Below are 13274 nucleotides of genomic sequence, written 5' to 3'. Positions count from 1 at the left end.
TGTCACGATTTTAGTTCAGAATTGCACTGTACGGCTTGTGCCCACAGTACAGGTGCAGCCCTGTACATTTCCCACCAGGTGGCGATAGAACACGCAAAGTACGGTAAATCCGCGGAAAACTGTTTCGACACAGATAAAATACCGCAACTAATTAAAGCGACAGTATTCAATTTCACGTTAACTAAAATTAAGCACGGCCTTTTCGGTTGTCTACCAGTTGTTAACACTGGTTAAATCATATTTGTTTTCAGTATTTAGTGCATGAATTGTATTCTTTCATTTAAAGTTTTAAAGAGTTTTCATGACCCCCAGACATTTTTACAATCATCCTTTCACAACTCTGACCCAGGCGTCACGAAAATTCTGTCCGTGTTTACGGAAGCTGAAAATGACGTGTCAGTGGGCACTCGGGAATTGTGGGACTGGAACAGCAATGTTGACCACGCGATGAGATTTATTACAAAAATGTAAACAAACTATTCATATTAACCAAACAATAGTATACTTACAGGATTACATGTCATTTTGAGTCAATAATGCAACGCAAATACTAAGAAAGCGTGAATTTTTACTTTTATTGTGAAATTTCCCGCTCTAGTGGTTACCGGAAGTCACATTTTTATTGTGGCTTTTGCTTCATACTGCTGCTGCAAATGGTGGAGACCGAGAAGCCCCGATAGTTCGGGCTCAAATTTACATATAAATCACATTTAGTGAACCTTTCGCATGGAAGGCGACTGCCTTATAATGATTACAATCAACTGTAAGGACACGGGGATCTGTGTCTGAACGGCATGTACGTGTGTCACCACTGCAAATCGGTTTGACAGGCGGAAAGTGCAAATCTGAGGACTGGAAGATTGTGTCAATGGACGCTTCTGTGGTGGCACAAAACGTTTTCTTTTTTTCCACAGGAGGTAAAAAGTAGGCCGGATTGTGTCCTAGGATTGCGATCACAGTCTTTTTTTAAATACCTGACACCGAGAGTTTTTGACAAAGGCAGTATCGAAAATGACGACCAGCAGCCCCGAAGCGGTGAAGAAATTACTTGAGAATATGCAGACGGATTTGCGGTCGCTGTCCATGGAATGCAAGAAAAAATTCCCCCCAGTCAAAGAGGTACCTGATCTGGTGTATTGCTAAAATTCATAGCTGGACAGATCTTACCTGTAGTTTTCCTTGATTTCTCTAACTTGCTAGTTGTCTTTCTGTCTAACTCATTGGTACGATTTCGTTGTGCGTTTTCTCCGTAAATTAAACGCGTTTGTTTCCTGTTTGTTCTAAGCAAATTAAACCAGTTGGGATGCAACGCCGGGCTGCGTTTTTGGAAGAAGCGGCTGGTAGAACTACCGTGTGGGCGTGAATGGCAGGAACTTTAGCGTAACGTAACGTTACGCTAAAGTCAGATTTAAATGTCCGGTGTGTGTATGAAAGTGATGAATAATCTAAGATCGCTGGTTATATTGGCACCTGTGTTGAAAACGTTACTATACAGCGTTCTACAGTGCTCCCATTTTACGAGTATCTGTCCTGACAATTTGTGTGTACTAACTGACAAATAATTGGGATGCATTGTGCTCCTAAATTTTCAATTTAGGAGCACATGCGCACCGTGGAAGAACGTTAGCGTCGAGCCCTGCTATAATGATTATACTTGTAGCTAATAAGGCATTTGGTAAGACAATAGCTGTACATATGCAAAATTAAAATTAAAAACGAATGGCGCTTTCATGTTGTGTCAGAGTTAGCTGGGATCAGTTCGGGGGCTTCTCTGAAAACCAGGCTGGCCACAATGACGTTGACACCGTGTTAGACTTTTTGAACTTACATTCCACTACAGTTGACGGGTCACTGACTTGAAGTGAAGATGCTTCAGTATCTTGCCAGCTCCCTTATAGCGGTTGCTCACCAGCGGTAGCCGCACACATTGTTTTCTTGCTCCTCCGAGCATGCTTGCTAAGGACAGGACAGCAGCAATACTTTGTTACAACGTTATCTAATAAAATAAAATAACATTACTATCAAGCAAAACATGTGCATAAGGCTTTCGGTGTAGGCCTATTTGATTTTAGTCTTGAAGTGCTCGATCTGAAGTTGGGCGATTTCATGTACACGTAACTGCTTTTGCTTATTTTCCGAAGGGCAGATTCTGGTTTTGGAACAAGGAGATGCTTTCTTTCGTAGAAACTGACGTGTCACATTTAAGCCTACTTATGACAGAGAGGCCTGTCTGAGTCGAGATCACTGGGTTAGTATGAGTTCAGAACAACAGAGTCATTCATTCTTTCAGAAAAATACAAACACCCCCACACCCCACTCCTACAGCACGTGTTAACTTGTTTTGCTTGGCCCAACCAGTCCAGTCCAGTGCAGAGTTCTACAGTCTCAGAAGAAGGGGTTCCAGAAGGCTTCTCTGTGTCTCCATAGAGGCACCCTATCTAGTTCAAGGGATCTCTGTTGGACAAAATGGTTCAGTTTGTGAGCTTTCACACGTTTCACACCTACCATCCCTATGGAGACAGGCCCAAGAACCTTTCCAGAACCCCTTTTTGGCTGGACCGCAACAGCGGGGCCAGCCCTACAAACGCGAATGTCTGTGACTAAGTGACTGAGTGATGAAGTTACACCATTGGTCGGCCGAGTTATGAAGTTACACCATTGGTCGGCCGGATGAAGTGTGTTAGGTCCAGCCATATACTAGGTTTTGACCTGGTCTTGTTTCAGAGAGAGCTGGATTGTGAATTCAACTTTTTATTGCTGGTTGCACAGCCTTTTCAGTGGGCAAATTCCAGTGGGTCCTTTTTGTAGTGCCATGCTATTTCTTGTTTTGAATATGAGCTGCTTTCAAGCTCAGTAGATGAGTTTATTTATTTTTTCATTACTTAGTATGTAGCAAGCGGCTAAGAGCACCTAAAAACTTCCCTGGCATATTTTATCCAAACATAAAGTTGGTCAGCTGAGTTCCTTTCTGACTCTGAAACCTGCCCTGTTTAGGCCTTATTTTTCATTTAGGTGTCCATAAATAACTTTTATCTCTTGTCTCTCATCAACAGCCGATCATATAATGGACCTAGTTTACTCAGAAGTGTTGGCATTCTTAGATTTATAATAGCAAATTAAAGGCATTTGTTAACTAAATTGAATCATCAGCTGTTTCCAAGTTACCCACAGTACAGGGTATGTATATTTGAAAACTATATTTAAAATGTATAGAGTTGTGGATATGTTGTAATGGCATAATGTAATTAGGCTACTGAAAGGTGTGGACAGGAGTAAGTAGCCTATAAGCTATGACGAGATATACTCAAATTTTTTTCATGAGTTGTGAGTTTTTGTTTTTCTGGTAATTCAAAAGTCTGTCTGGAAATTGATCTTCAAAATATCCAGATTATTATTATTATTATTATTATTGTTGTTGTTGTTGTTATTAGCTTTGTGGATACCCTTAACCAGTGTGACTTATACATGTTACGCAATCAATTTATGCAGCTGGATGTTTATGGACGCAATCTAGGTCATTCTTGCCCAAGGGTACAATGGCAATATCCCACCTGAGATCTGAACCTGCACGCTTTGCGTCAAAAGCCCACCTCCTTAGCCATAATAGATACCAGGCACACGTTCCACCCAGATTCAGACATAAACTGCAGTGTAATATCTTCTCCCACCTCGTCTCTGTTTGCCCTGCACTGATTTTCCATTTGCGGTGGAAACGTCCACTGTGTGTATTCCTGCCTCTCGCCCAGTGCACGCTGGGATAGGCTCCAGCACCCCCCTGCGACCTTGCCCAGGATAAGCAGGTATAGATAATGGACGGACGTCCACAGTTCCTTCGCACCGGTGGCTTTTACTGTTTTGTATTGTATTCATCAACGGGCGTCTCGGAATTGTCCTGCGCGGAGGGGATGACGGTCCCGCTGTAATGCATGAGCGACTCCTCCCCGGTTTTGGCTGCCTTCTAGAAAAAAAAGTCCGCTTGTGCAATTGTTCGTATTTTGTGGGAGCGAAAGAAAAACAGACGTTTCCCAGAATGGTTGCAGATGTTTTTTTTTTTTGTTTTTTTTGAGTCTATGTGCTAAGTGGGTGGCTTTGTACAGTGTGACAGAGGGGTGTGTGGCAGAATGACGAGTTTGCTCGGGAAGGGGGTGGGGTGCTTAGTGGTGCCCTGACTGTTTTCTTCCCAAGTTTCTTTTTCTTTCTTTCTCAGTGGAACTGAACTTAAGAGAGTTTGAGAAGTTGAGCTATTTAGTTTATGATCGACAGGCTTGGCGTCAGTTCCTTTTAACCCTTTAAAGAGTAGGTCTTTTGGAATGTTTTTTCAGAATCCTAATTTAGTGTTCTGGACCTCCATTGTTTTCAATTACCAGTCGCTGTTGTTGCGTCAGCGTTAGAAGGTTCAGTTGAGAACATTCTAATCACATATTTGTGATCTTACACCTTAAAGGGGTGAATTCAGAAAATCATTGAATTTGATGACTATTGCATCAGTACTTAGTTCAAACACCCCTACTTACCCCAGATTAGCTCCAGTGATACTAAAATAGGGGTGAGACAGCCATGACATCAGCTCACTGGTAGTAAACAGTCGAGGGAGCTGCACCAATCACAGAGTACTCAACGGTGGTGGGTGGATACTACTTCCTGTTAATACCCAAAGGGAAGGAAGTATAGCCAGGGCCCAAGTGTCAGCCACGTTGCAGTTGAGGCTGGGTTCTTTCTGGGTTTGGCTGTAATAGAAATTATAGGATGGGGAATGGAACACTAAGTTGTCATCAAAACTTGGCGCATTCCCCTATTAAAGGCAGGCAGAGTGATCATTTCACTTCATGTCATCTTGTGTCTTTGTAAATGATGGTATCCTGGGTTAACTGTAAACTGCAGCCCAATAGCAGTGATTTAAGCAGAGTGAGATTGCCCATGGCTCTCCTTCTGTTCTCCTGCGGTGTTCATCTGGAATGTGACAGGCTTTAATCTTCAGACAAAAAAGGTGTTTCAAATGGCTTTTACAGCCTGTGTGAGAAGTACAGAAATGTTTTCAACCCTTCTTACGTATGTTAAAAATACGTGTCGCTAGATTCTGCCTTTGAAGGGAGGTGGGGTTTAAACCGAGGGCTGTATTTGAAGTCAAACCCTGTTAGCATCGCTCGAATGTTTCATTTCATTTCTAAAAGCCGTGTGAAAGAATGTGAATTTCAGCTGTTTGCGTTTCCTGCGTGGTGCGTCCCCACAGCTGGTGCACCCGGAGGCTGTATGTGTGTGCCAGACATTACAGGATCTACATCACATTTTGGCGTATCGGAGATGCAGTTTCGGTGCCAGTACACAGGGTATGACTGCTATTCCAGGTTATTCCAGGAATAACCTGCAATAATGGACTCGCTGCTATCATGGACAGGAAGACAAAGCTTCCTTAATAGCCACAAAGAGAACCACAGCATTAGGTATGTCCATTCATTCACAGAGCTTTTAGAATGGACAGGGAATGTGGGGCCACAGACTGTACTTCACCTCACCCACCACTGGGGGAGCTCTACAGCAGGGGGACCTCAGGTGCAGTTTAAATAATAATAATAATAATAATAAAAGGATTTATGCTGTCTTTTATGTTCCAAAGAATTTATTTACACAATAATGACTTTTTTCCATGTTTTTTTGTAAAGTGCAAAGCTTTAATATGTATGTATATTTAAATTTAAATTCAAATTAAATAGTATTTTTTTACTGAATCTTTCACAAATGTGAGATGGAAATTCATTTGCCTGTTTACATTTAGACAAAAGAGAAAGAAAACTATTCATGGCTTAATTCAGGATGATTAGCATTTTCTGAAAAGAGCTGCCGTTTCTGATGAAGCCAGTCCCGCGTCTGGCACAAAATGGCTGGCTTTCATAAAAATTGCATTCAGTCAGCTGGTGGCAAGGCTGCACCCAGAGGCGCACAGCTGTGGTCCTGTAAGGCGGGTCTGTGTGCTGGCTTTTTGTTCCAACCAATTGCCTTAGTTTTAGATTCATGACAGCTCTCTAAACTAACCTGGTTCACTTGAGCACTGTAAAATCTTTTGGATACGCTTGCAGTGTGCGGCAGTAGCTGTTGCTGACACAAACGCCAGATCAGGATGTGATTGAGCTAATGAAATAATTAAGAGCAGAAGTTGGCACTAAATCCTGGAGCGGATCGGCCTAGGGCGCACCCCTGCTGTAGCCATAATGAGCCAGAATGGAGCTCAGCGGCAAACACATTAGGCTGCATGTTGCCCGTCCGTCGTTCAGAAACGATTAGGAGAAGCCCTCTGCTTCGGATCGGAGGTAATCCGTTATCAGGAAGCAGAATCTGCCCGTGAGTCGGGTCATTATTCTGCTAATTGGAATTTGTGTGTTGCGCACGGGAGGCCTGGATGCCATAAATCTCGAATCGATTTGCGGCGAAGTGCGGCAGGCCTAATCCCCCGCAATTTACGGCCCGGAGTTTGGCACACCGCTTCTTCCGTGGCGAGCAAGGGGTGGCGTGGCATGCAATGAGTTGGAGAGTGTGAAAGTGTGTGTGTAATGTGTGTGTGTGTGACAGACAGAGACAGCCTGCCAGCTGAACCCTTAATCTACCCAAGGGTGAAATCATGTCTCACACCCGGTGGACAGCCAGTGAAAGAGTTTCGCACAGCGCCGCGTTGTGATGTGTCATTTTTCCTGGAGGGCTTGTTTGGTGACATCACGCGGCGGGTCTGTTTGTATTGCCTCTGTTTGAAAAGGCAGACGGTATTTTATACCCAGAAGCTGTTGGAGCAGTCAGTCCTGCACCGTCATCCTGATATAGCTCCCTGGGTGCTGTTTTTCAGATGCAAGCAGTGCATAAAATAAACAATTTTTGTGTGTAATGACACAGATGAATGAGAACTAAAAAATGAACTAAAAAATCATTTTGGGCTATGTAAAATCTTGATCTCTCCTGTCTGTATTACTTTTGTTTGACCATTCCCTCTCACTCTCTTTCTCTGTCTCTGTCTTTCGCTCCCTCTCCCTCTCCCTCTCTATCTCTCTATCTCTCTCTCTCTCACTCTGTCTCTGTCTCTGTCTTTCGCTCTCTCTCCCTGACACACACACGTATTTTGTATGGTTTTGGTTCACGTTTCTGTATTGCCGTTTGCCTGTTTTCTTTGGAAGTGGTGTATGCAGAAAACTTGAGAACGTTCCCACTGGAGACTGAATGTTCGTTCAGTTCGCTCTGTGTCTTTTGAAATCGAGCATCTCTGAATCCTTAACAAAAAGGATTTGGGGGGTTGGGAGTACTTTGGGGGTTGGGGAGGACTTGGAGATTTACATATTGTACTCCTGAAGTCATTTGACCAGAAAATTTTGCTCAATAATGTCAGACCGTTCAGTTTGACCAGATAGTCTGATTATTAACATCTGTGAGGGTTCTCTGGGTTATTTTCACAAGAATTGATATTGTTATGGGTAATTCCCCTTGGCTTACGTTTGGATTTGGCCCAATGAAACGGCGATGGCGGCTGTTGTTTTGCCTTTATTATTTATGACTTTGTCTTTGTGATGGATGTGCGCTCCTGAGGCATGTTCGTTCTGTACTGTAAATGAATGATATTTGTCTTATTGGTTATGTGCTTATTCACAGCACCCTGAGGTTACTGTGTGAGAGTGGATTGCTCAGTGCTGTGCTGCCGTGTGTCTGTTTGCTGAGAGGGTTTGATGGTTGACAGACGGCGTGCGGTAAGATGTATTTGCTGTTTGATAGACGTGCGATTGCACTGGCCAGCTCTGAGAGGTAAAGCCCCCACTTAGGCCCTCGGGTGAGCCCATAGACCCTGCTTTCAGGCCCCAAACAATGAGCTGAGAAATTAAACGTCTGAATCACTTTTGCATCGTTGCTATCGCACGTTACGAGACATAAGTGCAAATTGGCAATGGCTGTGGAAAATGATATGTATATTATTGCTACAATACACAAAATGCCTCCAGAAAATGTATTAATAAAATGGTCAAAATGCTGGAGGTGGTAGCTGCTTTGCAGGTTGGCACAGAGAAAAGAGACTAGCAGCACGTATTAAATATGAAATGCAGACATGCGAATGCATATTTCACATACTTGTGTTTGAAATTCTGCCCAGCCCTGGAGGTGGGTTGGTCTTACTTCTCATGAACAGGGAGCTGTCTGCCTACAGCATGGCAGATATTGCATTAACCTCTTCATCTCAAACCAAACATCTTTCCTTAGGTACAGTATAGAATAAAATGGTGTTCATTTTTAAAATAAAATTTCCACTAATGATAACGCGAGTTGCAACGTAACATAGTGTTGATTAAACAACCAAAACATTTAATCCCTATAGCAGATTATGTATATCTCAAATAAACTACATATTTTCTTCATTTAAATTTGTTTGGCCTGTTCAGAGTCTAGGTTGTTATCATTTTGACAGTGTTGTGCTAGTAAAATTATAAACCCGTCTTTTTGTCCAGGCTGCAGAATCTGGGATTGTGAAGATCAAAACCATTGCAGCGAGGAACACAGACATCCTGGCAGGTGGGTGAGATGGCTCCATATCGCCCCCTGGGGGTGTGGATGATACCACTGAAGGGGACAAGGGAAGATTGATGCTTCTAGAGAGAGAGAGCACCTGTCTGACAGTGTCACGCTGAGCATGTCCTCAGGCTTTTATCTGTTGATTAAGTCTACCTTCATATGAACTGACAGGCAAACGCATGCATGGTTCAGGGCGGGGAATTGGCTTTTGGGGAAACAGCCAGTGTTACTGATTGATGAAGTAATTTGCAAACCACTAGGGGGTTAGTTCCAATTCAAATTCATTACATGAAGTTAAAAGTAACCCTAAAACTGAATGAGGAAGTTTCAGCGAATTGAAATTAATTTATTAATTTATTCTAATTAATTTAATTTCATTAATTGAGTCTAAATGGAATGAAGCACCAACCTGGTGTTTTATTTGTGACTTGTGTGTGTACGCAGCATCATTATACGGTAGGGCTGTGACAGTGTAGCAGTGCTAAGTGACAGTGTTGGTAGGCATTTGTGTCTGCTGTTGCCATAGCTCGGAAAGAGAAGAGAGTTATGCCAGTGTTATGCTTGTGCCAAGTGACAGTGTTAATCTGTTTCAATGTTATGTCACAGTGTTGGGGAGTGTGTTAAGTGACAGTGTTAATCTGTTTCCTCAACCCCTGAAAGAGAACAAAGTTATGCCACGGTTAGGGAGTGTGTTAAGACAGTGTTGAGTGATAGTGTTAATTTGTTTCTCTCCTCAGCTCTGAAAGAAAGCAGCTCGGAGGTGGTGCAGCCGTTCCTGATGGGATGTGGCACCAAGGAGCCCAAGATCACCCAGCTGTGCCTGGCGGCCATCCAGAGACTCATGTCCCATGAAGTAGTGTCTGAGGTGCAGAATCCAGCAATAAAACCTGCTAGGATTACCGTAGACACAGTAACTCTCACCAGAATCAAACAGGATTACCATAGACACAGTAACTCTCACCAGAATCAAACAGGATTACCATAGACATAGGAACTCTCACCAGAATCAAACGGGATTACTATAGACACAGGATTACCATAGACACAGTAACTCTCACCAGAATCAAACTGGATTACCATAGACACAGTACCTTTCACGAGAATCAAATGGAATAACCATAGATACAGTAGCTCTCACCAGAATGAAACAGAATTACCGCCACCAGAATCTACCAGGATATCACCAGATATATGATTAAATATTAATTTAGCAAATGCCCTTAATTAGTTTCACAAAATGATGTGCACAAGTGATTCTTCCTGCCAGTGTGTTCTTCTTTGTTCTTCTCTCTTTTGGTCAGAATTTACACAACAACACTGTTCTGTTTCAGTGTTGTGGTGTAAATTCTGACCCCTGGTCTTGTACTTGACATTGGGCTGTTCCTCATTGATAATCTGGAAAGTTATGTCCAACCTTCAAGTCCTACTCTTGGGAAACACGTTGCTGTTTCAATATATTGCATCATGTTTTAGTTTCGGAAAATCTCTAAATTGCACCAGAGTATATCACAGCTCTGAATCTCAATAAATTATTTTTCTCAATTAAGTCTATTTATGGTCACTAGCTTACAGACTGCATACATCCTTGCAGCCAGACGTTTCTGAAAACTGAAATCTGATTTTGACTGGTTTGACTTGTAAAGAGACTCTTCTGTATGTGTGTGCGTATGTGTATTTGTGTTTGGGTGCGTGCGCATGTGTGTGTATGTGCGTGTGTGTGTTGTATAGGCGTATTATCAGGGAACGTCATTTACATGCTGTGTGTATGTTTGTATTGTATATGTACATTATGAGGACTCTGCAGGGAATATCATTAACAGGTTGTGTGTGTGTGTGTGCTTGTATATGTGCATTGTCAGGCCGCTGCAGGGAATATCATTAACACGTTGTGTGTGTGTGTCATGTATATGTGCATTATCAGGCCACTGCAGGGAATAATGTTAACATGCTGTGTGTGTGTGTGAGAGACTGGCGAACAAGACTTTTTGTTATACTAGAATGGTATAATGACAATAAAACTGAATTGAATTGAATTGTGTGTGTGTGTGTGTGTGTGTGTGTGTGTGTGTGTGTGTGTGTGTGTGTGTGTGTGTGTTGTGTATGTGCATTATCAGGCCGCAGCAGGGAACATCATTAACATGCTGTGGCAGCTGATGGAGAACGGGCTGGAGGAGCTGAAGCTGCTGCAGACGGTGCTGGTTCTGCTCACCACCAACACTGTGGTGCACGATGAGGTGCTATCCAAGGTGAACACACTCTCACACACACACACACACACACACACACACCACACTCAGGGGTCCCCGCTATACACCATTCTATATGCATACCCACATGTGCACTATATAACGACGCTCACAGTTACAATGCACACGCACACACACACAAGCAGCCATAGAAAGGTGTGAGTTGCTCATTAAACCCTGAATCTGTGTGTACGTGTACGCACGTGCGATTCTGATTTCGATGTCGCTCTGGTGTGAGACCATTAAAGCCCCGTTGATCTTTCTCAGGCCATCGTCCTGTGCTTCCGGCTGCACTTCACCAAGGACAACATCACCAACAACACCGCGGCCGCCACTGTGCGCCAAGTCGTCACCGTCGTCTTCGAGAGGATGGTTGCCGAGGACGACCGGCACAAAGGTCAGAGGGCGGCGCGCGTTCGGTTTGTCTCCACAGAGAAGAACGAGAGAGCGGAATTCCGGTTTCCCATCTCTCTCTCTCTCTCTCTCTCTGTCACTCTTATTCTCTCTCTCTCACTCTCTCTCTCTCTCTCTCTCTCTGTCACTCTTATTTTCTCTTATTCTCTCTCTCTCTCTCTCTGTCTCTGTCTCTCTCTCACTCTCTCTCTCTCTCTCTCTCTGTCACTCTTATTCTCTCTCTCTCTCTCTGTCTCTGCCTCTCTCTGACTCTCTCTCTGTCACTCTTATTCTCTCTCTCTCTCTCTCTGTCTCTGTCTCTCTCTCACTCTCTCTCTCTCTCAGTGCTTTGGAATTACAAATGTGCTGCGTGTTGCGGGGGTGGGGTGTTGTGTTCAAATATGTCGGGTGGCAATAAAATAATTTCTCCAACATTTCTAAAGCCGTAATCAAATTACCTTTCTCTCTGGAGAAGCTTTGACTCAGCCACTTTCCTTAAAAGCTTTTTTATTTTCGTTTTTTCTGCGTTTAACTGTTGAGCCGCATAGTGGTGTTAGAGGCAGACTCGTATGAAGCCGCTGTTTCCCTGGATCAGTCGAAAAGCTGAGCAGTGCTGATCCAGGATCCATTATGAGCTAAATGGTAAAACTGACCCGGATCAGCACTCCTTGTCTCAGGTGCTTTATGAATACAGGGCCCGTAGATCACATGACCCAGCTGTTCTCTCATACCTGCGCAGGTATCGTGGAGCAGCCGCCGCCCGTCCAGGGAAACAGCAACCGCAGATCCGTTAGCACCCTGAGGCCCAGCGCTAAGGATGCCTACATGCTGTTCCAGGTAATAAACCTCACCTTTACCTGCGGTTCAAACTGCACTCCTGCTCTACTCACCTGGCTGCTCGACCCTCACCTGCTGTAATGACGTGTCTGCTGTACCTTTACCTGCTCTGAGTTGAGCGTTTGGCCTGCGCTGGCTGTGGCGACTGAGCGAGCGATGAGTTCTAACCCCTGTGTCCGGGCGTAGGACCTGTGCCAGCTGGTGAATGCCGACGCCCCCTACTGGCTGGTGGGGATGACGGAGATGACACGGACGTTTGGCCTGGAGCTCCTGGAGTCGGTGTTAAACGATTTCCCAGGAGTGTTTCTGCAGGTAACTCCACCCTCTCTCTCCTCATCTGAATAGGCTGTTGTGGGAATAGCCTGGTTCTTGTCTGACCTCTAGCCTGGTTCTGGCCTGGTTCTGGCCTGCTTCCTGGCTTGTTCTGACCGTGTTCTGACCTGGGTCTGACCCCTGCTTCTCCTCCGCAGCACCTGGAGTTCAGCTTCCTGCTGAAGGAGCGCGTGTGCCCGCTGGTGATCAAGCTCTTCTCCCCGAACATCAAGTTCCGGCAGGGCCTGGCGTCCGCCCCCTCCCCTGGTCCCGTGGAGAAGCCCTACTTCCCCATCTGCATGCGGCTCCTCAGAGTGGTGTCCGTGCTCATCAAGCACTTCTACAGCCTGCTGGTGAGAGGGCACACACAGACACACACACACACACACACATGCACACTTACTCTCTCACACACACACACACACACACGCACACCTACTCTCTCACACACACACACACACACACACACCACACACACACATGCACACTCAATCTCTCTCACACAACGCACACACACACAGATGCACACTCACTCTCTCACACACACACACACACACACGCACATGCACATTCACTCTGTCTCTCACACACACACACACACACACGTGCACACTCACTCTTTCACACACACACAAACACACACACACAGACATGCACACTCAATCTCTCTCACACACACACAGAAGAATGCGCACACATACTCATGCATGCATGCACTCACAGACATGCACACGTGCGCTCACACACTTGCACTCTGTCACACTCCAGTTGATCTGTAATAATGTGTGTGTGTGTGTGCTGCAGGTGACGGAGTGTGAGATCTTCCTCTCCCTGCTGGTGAAGTTTCTGGACGGGGAGAAGCCGCAGTGGCTGCGGGCGGTAGCTGTGGAGTCCATCCACCGGCTGTGTGTGCAGCCGCACCTCTTAAGGTAAGGACCACAACACAACCGC

At 44.7% G+C, this 13274-nt stretch overlaps 1 protein-coding gene across 3 annotated transcripts in view; it reads left to right on the top strand.

Moving 5' to 3' along the window:
* The first annotated feature begins 612 nt into the window (after positions 1-612).
* The window catches only part of LOC135259839 (protein MON2 homolog), a 29597-nt gene continuing 16935 nt past the window's right edge, over positions 613-13274 (top strand). For all 3 annotated transcript variants that reach the window (XM_064344678.1, XM_064344676.1, XM_064344677.1), the window contains exons 1-9: positions 613-1119; positions 8472-8535; positions 9273-9400; positions 10650-10781; positions 11049-11178; positions 11914-12011; positions 12198-12323; positions 12482-12676; positions 13128-13252. In XM_064344678.1, the coding sequence (XP_064200748.1) occupies positions 1012-1119; positions 8472-8535; positions 9273-9400; positions 10650-10781; positions 11049-11178; positions 11914-12011; positions 12198-12323; positions 12482-12676; positions 13128-13252 (1106 nt within the window). In that variant the 5' untranslated portion in view covers positions 613-1011. The remainder of the gene's footprint in view (positions 1120-8471; positions 8536-9272; positions 9401-10649; positions 10782-11048; positions 11179-11913; positions 12012-12197; positions 12324-12481; positions 12677-13127; positions 13253-13274) is intronic.

Source organism: Anguilla rostrata, chromosome 7 (genome assembly GCF_018555375.3).
Source record: "Anguilla rostrata isolate EN2019 chromosome 7, ASM1855537v3, whole genome shotgun sequence".
NCBI classification, from domain to species: Eukaryota; Metazoa; Chordata; class Actinopteri; order Anguilliformes; family Anguillidae; genus Anguilla; species Anguilla rostrata.
The sequence above is the reverse complement of the archived record's forward strand: the minus strand, read 5'-3'. Positions and strand labels throughout refer to the sequence as shown.